This window comes from Gavialis gangeticus, unplaced genomic scaffold (genome assembly GCF_001723915.1).
Source record: "Gavialis gangeticus isolate Ggan-Ray unplaced genomic scaffold, GavGan_comp1, whole genome shotgun sequence".
NCBI classification, from domain to species: Eukaryota; Metazoa; Chordata; order Crocodylia; family Gavialidae; genus Gavialis; species Gavialis gangeticus.
Window position 1 is genome coordinate 444,846 of NW_017729000.1, and position 7,477 is coordinate 452,322.

General features: G+C 70.7%; 1 protein-coding gene across 6 annotated transcripts in view; it reads right to left on the bottom strand.

Moving 5' to 3' along the window:
• Nucleotides 1–889: 889 nt before the first annotated feature.
• Nucleotides 890–7,477, bottom strand: part of PDLIM7 (PDZ and LIM domain 7) — a 20,301-nt gene continuing 13,713 nt past the window's right edge. Inside the window, exons 3-12 of one of the 6 annotated variants that reach the window (XM_019506032.1) lie at nt 7,104–7,134; nt 5,656–5,672; nt 4,999–5,082; nt 4,670–4,824; nt 4,449–4,485; nt 2,585–2,950; nt 2,326–2,506; nt 1,903–2,023; nt 1,238–1,353; nt 890–1,035 (exon numbers count right to left, since the gene is read on the bottom strand). In XM_019506032.1, the coding sequence (XP_019361577.1) occupies nt 949–1,035; nt 1,238–1,353; nt 1,903–2,023; nt 2,326–2,506; nt 2,585–2,950; nt 4,449–4,485; nt 4,670–4,824; nt 4,999–5,082; nt 5,656–5,672; nt 7,104–7,134 (1,195 nt within the window). In that variant the 3' untranslated portion in view covers nt 890–948. The other 5 variants (XM_019506033.1, XM_019506031.1, XM_019506034.1 and 2 more) reach the window with 5 other exon arrangements.

A 7,477-nucleotide genomic window follows, 5' to 3' on the forward strand; every position in this document is an offset into this window, starting at 1 on the left:
CCGGCCCCGGCCCGGGCCCCCCAGTGCAGGCCAGCCCCCCCGGGACGCGGCCCTGTGGTGACCTCGCCAGGAAACCCGCCGCTGGGGCCAGGCCTGTCCGCACAACCGGGGCCCGGCCGCAGTCCGGTAGCGGCACCCCCTAGCACCGGCTCCCCCTCCCCGTCTACTCCCACCCGAGGTGCCCAGGCCCCCGGCGCAGGCTGCGCGCAAGGGCCAAGCGCCTTCGGCCCGGGCTTGGTGCTGGTCTGTGCAGCCAGGGGCTCACGGCCCCTCCGCCGCGCTCTGGCCCCTTCTTGGTCCCTCCTGGTGGCTTCTGCCAGGCCCGGCTTCCCGCGCTGGTGCACCCATGGCAGGGCGCGCCCTGGCAGAGGCAGGAGCAGGGCCCGGTCGTGGAGGGGGTGATCACGTCCCCAGGGAAGGGATGGGTGCTGCCAGCACACGGGCACCGTGGAGCCAGGCGCAGCTGCCCCGTGCGAGCCGGCACTGGCCGCAGCCCGACGCCAGAGGCCCGGAGACACCAGCACTTGCACAGAAGTGTTTATTGAGGCACTACAAGCTCCACGCGACATCAGAGCCCGGCTGGGCATGGGGGGAGGGGGTGCACGTGGGTGCAGGGGCAGCAGTGGCTCTTGGGCAGGGAGTTGGTGGCACAAGCGTGGTCAGGCAGGGCCCCCTCCCGCAGGGCAGGGGCAGGGCTCCGCGCTCTGGCCCGTGGACCCCAGCAAAGACAGCCCTGTGTAGCGCAGGGGGCCCACACAGCCCAGCTGCTGGCCGTGAGGAGCGGCCCAGCCCCACGCAGGGCCTGCAGCAGCTACGGGGATGGAGGTGGGGGGGTCCCTGGCAGCAGCAGCCTTGTTACCCCCAGGCCAGGGCTGGCATGAGGTGGGGGTCGCGGAGGGGCAGAGAGAAGCATGCGGGGCGGGGCGGGGCGGGGCGGGGCAGGGCCCCTCACACGTGGGAGAAGGCATGGCTCTTGCACAGGGGCTTGTCCTTCTTGGAGTAGAAGGTCTTCCCCTCCAGGTTGGTCTGGCAGATCTGTGCAGGTAGGACAGCACGGTCAGGAGGGGGGTGCCTGGCCCACCGCCACTCCCGTGGTCCTGCTGGCTCCAGGCCAGGCCGGCCCTGCTCCCCCACCCTGCCCCACGGCCACCCCAAGCTGGGCACCACTGGGCGAAGCTGCTGCCTGGAGCCACCAGGCCCCCGCGCCACCACGGGCGAGGCCGGGGCGGGCGCTCACCGCACAGACGAAGCAGGTGTCATGCCAGCTGAAGCCCAGCGCCTCCAGGAACCGGTCACCGGCGTCGATCTTGAAGTCGCAGCCACGGCATTTGGTGCCAAACATCTTCTCATAATCTGGGGGGACAGCGCAGCATGGGGCGCGGCCGAGCTGCCGGGGCAGGCTCCTCAAGCTGCTTCTGGGCACGACTGCAGCCGGGCCTGGCTGCAACCAGGACCCACGCCTGGGCGCTTCACTCCTGACCCGCAGCCCTGCTGGGGCGCGTCACCCCCAGGCGCGGCCCAGCCCTGGTCCTCCCTGCGCTGGGGCAGTCGGTCCCGGTGCCCAACCCCCCCCATTCCTGGCAGCCGCGCTGTCAGGCCTCTGCTCTGCCACTTTCCCAGGATGCTTTGCAGCCCTTGGCTTTGATCTAGGTACTTACACCATCACCATGGCAACCTGCTGGTGCTGGTACTGCCCAGGCCCCTCCTCCCCGTCCCTCAGCAGCAGGGACCGGGACCGGGACCGGGACCGGGACCGGGACGCGGACGGCCACATCCCAGCTGCACGGGGAACCCCACGATGCTCAGGCTGCGGTGGTTCCTCCGAGGCTGCCCCCCCAGCAGGCGGCATGGGGGGGATGGCACATTGCTCGGCATAGGGCTGCCCCCCGTGCCCGTGCGTACCTCTCTCGCAGTAGGGCTGCCCCTCCTCCATGTAGAAGGCGCGGTTGCGGATGGGCGTCTTGCAGGCGGCGCAGGTGAAGCACTGCACGTGCCAGGTCATCTTCAGGGCATGCATGATCTCCTGGGGGACAGGGGGTCAGCCACACGCCCTGCCCCCTGGGGAGCGGCAGGGCCAGGCCCCCCCAGGCAGAGCTAGAGGCTCCAGCTGACCCCATAGCACGGAGCAGGGGTCTAGGGGGGAGCTGCAGCCTGGGGCCACCAGGAGCAGCGGGGCAGATCCGGGCTGGGGAGGGCTACAGGGCCGCATGCAAGACGGGGGCAGTGCCCGGGGCAGGGTGGACTGGGGTTGGGGGGCAGTGGGGCCATGCAGATCGGGACGGGGACCGGGGGGCTGCGGGGCGGCACCCGGCTGAGACCACTCACCCCTGTGATCTTCTTCTTGCACTTGGCGCAGGGTGGGGCGTAGCGCAGGTCGTAGCAGGGCGGGCACAGCACCGAGCCCTTCTCCTCGAAGAAGCCGCCCTCGTCCAGCGCGCGCCGGCACTGGCAGCACGTGAACTCCTCGGGGTGGTAGTAGTGGCCCAGCGCCACCAGGTAGCGGCCCCTGCGGGGGGGAGGCAGGTGAGCCGGGCAGGGGCCGGGCCGGACCGGACCCCTGCCTCAGCCCCGGCCGCGCACTCACCTGATGACCTTGTTGCAGTGGTAGCAGATGGGGGTGCGGCCAGCGGGCTCGGGGGGCTGCTGCGCGGCCTGCACGATGGAGCTGCGGCTCTGTGCGGGCGTGGGCATGGCCGGCTGCCGGTGCTTGCTCAGCACCGTGCTGGTCTTGTCCGGGGCGTAGCGCTCCGCGAAGGCTGCGTCCATGGCCCAAGGTGGGCGGCTGGCGGGGCTGGGGGCGGCCGCGGGTCCTGGGACAGCGCACGGCAGCGTCTCCCGGGGCTGTGGGCCCCGCGACCCCCCAGGGCCTCCGCCTCGCGCTCCCCACTCACCCGGTCCAGCCTCCGCCTTTGGCGCTGCCCCCGCAGGCGGGTCCGGCACGGGGACCTGGCTACAGAGCAACCCGTTAATCCAGCCTGCATCTGGCCTCCCTGGCCACACAGCCCCAGGGACCCCAGCCTGCCCGAACCGGCCCCCCCCCGTGGGGCAGTGCCCCTGGTGGCTGGTCTGGTGCATCGTGACGGTGCCAGTACTGTGCGAGAGACCCCGTGTCCTTGCGTCGCGGTGCCGGGTCCACACGTACATCCCAGACCCCCCCACCGGCAAAGACCCGTCATGCATGGCCTGCCCGCACTCGAGCCTGGATGCCCCGCAGGCGAGGCCTGCTCCCCTCCCAGCACACGCAGGCCCAGCAGCGGCCCAGGGCCCTGCCCCGATGCCAGCGCCCCGGCTGCCCGGGGTAAAGCACCCAGCTTGGGCAGACAGCGGCTGCTGCAAGGAGGCCGTGGGCAAGGGGAGGACAAACACGCACCCACAGGCTGGGCTGGGGGAGCCACCGGGCAGCAGGGCCTGAGCCCCGGGCTGGGGAGTGTGGAGTGTGGCTTGGGGGCTGGACGAGTCCTGGTGCCTGCCCTGGCTGGCACCCAGGGGACGCTCCAGACCCAGCCCGAGTGGGGGGCAGACCCCCAGGATGGCAGAGGCAGTGGGAGCAGGGCCCCTCCCTGGGCAGAGGCGGCACAGGGGTTGCACGACCTCCACTAGAGCCCAGGGACATGGCGAGGCCCCACGAGGGCAGCGGGCGAGGGGCCGCACACAGCAGTGATGAGGCGGAGGCAGCGATAAGGACGGGAACATTTATTGGACTACGAAACACTGGTGCAGCTGGGCCAGGCTGCCCTGGGCCACGTGGGGCCTGCCAGCCAGGGCCCCCACATCGTGGCCCCTCTGGCTGGCTGGGGGCATCAGCACAAAGGGACTGGGGGCAAGGCCCCGGGGCTATGCCAGCCGCCGGCCCACGGTGTGGCAGGTGCTGGGGGTCACAGGGCTCTGCCCTCCACGCCGTGGCCACAGGTTGGCCAGGGAGAGCAGAACAGTGGGCCCGGGGGCCGCCTTCCCCTCCGGCAGCCGCGGGCACCAGCCCTGGGGCTGGCTCAAGGCCATGCCGGGCCGAGCTCCCACCCCCTCCGCACAGCGCCTGAGCAGTGACCGTGCGCCAAGCGTCCCCGCAGGGCAAGAGGCCGGGGCGGTGATGCTGGTGCAGCTGTGGGCAGGGCCGGGCCACGGGCACTGTGGCCCTCACGACTATACGTGGAGGGAGGTGGCCGAGCGCTGGTGGTGCCAGTCGCGCAGGCGGGTGTAGCGTGGGCTCTGCAGCTCCGTGAAAAACTTTTCTCTGAAAGGAAGGAAGAAAGGACAGACGGGGAGGGACAGACGGACAGGGACAGAGCAGGGCGGAGGAGAGGTCAGAGCGAGAGGAGAATGAGGCAGAGACAGCTGGCAGCAGGGTCAGGCGCGGCCGGAGCAGGAGTCAGCTCCGTGCCCACGGGGGTGGCCAGGACCGGCTCCCCCAGGCTCACGCCACAGCCCGGGGCTCCTCAGCCCACCCTTACCTGGACTTTCTAGCAAGCTCGTCATCGGGGTCTTGCACTGAGCAGCGAGAGGAGGAGAAAGAGAACAGCAGACTCAGAGGCAGAAGGTGCCTGAGCCCCCGGCCGGGGGCACGGGATGGACCCCATGGGAACCACCATCCCGCGGCGCTGGGGGGCCACGGCACAGGTGGGGAGGGCAGAGCCCTCTGGGCCGGCCGAAGGCGGGAGCCGGAGGCACTTACTGAACTCTGTGCCCGTGAGCTGGGCCAGGATGCGGAAGGAGCGGGACTGGGTGGTGCCAGTGCGGGGCCGCCAGTCCTCCGTGTCCTCAATCAGCCGCTTCTTGCTGGAGTCGCTGTGGGGGACGCCCGGGGGGCTCTCCAGCCGCAGCGAGTGCCTGGGCAGACAGGGCAGGGTGCTCAGCCCCTGCCCGCAACACCCCAGTGCTCCTACAAGAGCACCTGGCCCAAAGCCAAGGCACCAGCTCCCCACCACCCTGAGCACAACCCCCTGCCCCGGAGGGACCCCGGCAGCCCCATGCCCGGCAAGCGGCGGCACAGCCCTGCCTTACTTGTCCTCCAGGTAGGACTGGCCCAGGGTGCTCAGGGGGTCTTCATGGGCCTGAGCTCGCACCTCCGGGGGCCGGGCACTGACCCTGCAGGGCCAGGAAGTCGGACAGACAGGCAGAAAGAGAGAGAGGGAAGCATGGCAGAAGAACGAGAGCAGGAGCCTCACGGAGAGGAGAGGAGAGGAGGTCCCAGACCCTGGAAACCCCACCGACTACCCCAGAGACACCTCCCAGCTGCTCCTGTCCCCACCAGGCACGGGCATGGCGGCCTCAAGGAGCTGCGCTCTGCCCAGGCCAGGCCAGGCCCAGCCCTGCGGCCCCAGCGGGGCAGAGCCCAGGCCACTGCAGCACAGACGCCTGCTCCAGGCCTGGGCGACCACCACACATGGACCCCCTTGACGGCGGCGGCAGCAGCAGGGCCCCTGAGCACACCACACCGCTCCCCAGGGCCAAGGCCAGCTCCTACCCCCGCGAGGGGCCAGTCAGGGCCCAGATAAGCACGGTCCCCGGACAGAGGCAGTGCTGGGCAGGCAGAGCCCGCGGGCCAGCTCCCCCCAAGCCACGGGCTCCGCTCAGCAGGGCCGGGCTCCAGGGCAGGTCCCCAACAGAGCATAGGGCAGCGAAGGGCATGCAGGAGAGAGCAGGCAGAGGCTTACTGACTTGTCAGGGCTGTGCACCTGCAGCAGACGGGAGGAGAGAGGAGAGAAGACAGAGGAGAGGTTAGCCCGGACCGCAGGGAGTATCGCAGCAAAGCCCAGAAACGCGCTGCCCCACAGAGGCCGCCTGGCACCAGCACCATCCAGGAGGGGCACAGCCCCTTACTGCTCCACACAGCCCAGTGGGCCAGGGCCAGGCCCTGCCAGAGCCAAGCGCTGCATGGAGCCCGGCTCAGCCATCCCCACGCTCCTCACTGCATGCACGCTGGCTGCGGATGGCTACAGAGCCGAACCCCTCACTGCACACGGTCGCACAACCCTGCCCTGCTCCAGGGCCGCAGGACCCTCTCGGCGTGAGCGGACAACGGCGCAAGCCACGTGATCAGAGACCCAGCCCCAGCCGCCCTCCTCCGGCAGTGAGGTCTACACCCGGCTCGGACGCAGCAAAACCCCACTGTAGGCCCAGCGAGGAAGGCGGGAGTCCCGGGCAGGCCCCAGAGAAGTCGCCAGCAGCCGCCCAAGCCGTGGCCCCAGACGCACTCCCCAGGCACAGATGCACGGCACCCCCCACCAGAGGGTACCGCGCAGGGCCGGCAGCAGGCAGTGCACACGCGGACAGCACCCTGGGGCTCCCCGGCCCGGCGGGGGGGAGCTCAGACCATGGGCGCAGAATTGGGGGGCAGCAGCATCTCCTGCAGTGCAACACCAGCACCAGCCACCAGGGGGCACTGGACACCGCAGGCGTGGTGGGGTGGGGTGGGGGGCACGCATAGGCACGGGTCCAGCATGCAAGGGCAAGCCCAGGCCGGGCCAGGGCGCCTGGGGGCAGCGTGATGGACAGCAACGTACCCATTGTGCTGCGGGGCACTGGCAGGCGCCTGGGGCGTGTACGTCACGGGTTTCGTCACTGGGGTGGCGCCGGCCCCGAAGGGCCGCGCAGTTTTGTTGAGGGCGGAGCTGGGCGCAAAGCTGTATTTCAGGGGCTCAGAGTGGGGGGGGGCGTCCTGAGCAGGAGACAAAACATGACAGCGGCTGGCGACGCGGGCAGCAAGCGTGGGCGCAGGTGTGGGGCACTGGCTTGGGCACAAGGCCACACAGGACGTGCCCAGCCCCAAGTGGCTCTGCAAGGCGATGCCCCCACCTTGGGGTCAGACCCTGCATGGGGGGGGCAGGGGGGGCCTGGGAGCTGCACAAGCGCGACACGCCAGCACTAGGAAGCCAGGAGCAGCCATGCAGGGCAGTGCAGCCTGTCCCTGCCCGCAGGACGAAGCCAAGCTCACCCGGCGCTCGCAGGCAGCAAGCAGCTGTGGCAGCCGGGGGTGCCCAGGCCTTGCCCCACCAGCCCCCTGAGTGCAGCCATGAGAAACTGCTTGCTGTGGCTGGTCCTGCCAGCCAGGTCTCCTGGTGCCCCTAGCCCGCCCAACAGCCCCCCGCAGCCCCGGCGCCACGTACCTTCTGTGGCTTCCCCACGAGGTTCTGGGCTCTGCAAGAGAAGAGACGGAGCCCAGGTGAGCAACAGCTGCAGGCTCGTGCAGCCTCAGCACCACGGCGCCCAGCGGGCAACACAGGGGCTCTACCCCATGCCCTGCACACAGGCGGCCTTGCTCTGCGAAGCCGCCAGCTGGACCCAGGATCCTGCTCGAGCCCCATCCAGGTGGGACGCCCCAGGCCTGGGCAGTGCCCTGGGCATACAGCTGTGCTGGGTGGTGGGGGCCCAGCTTACGGGGCTGTGGCAAGGGGGCCTCCGCAGCCTCCCACTGACCAGCTGGCTGCTACTGGCAGCACACACGCACACGCCTGCAACGTCCCACAGGCACGCTCCTGCC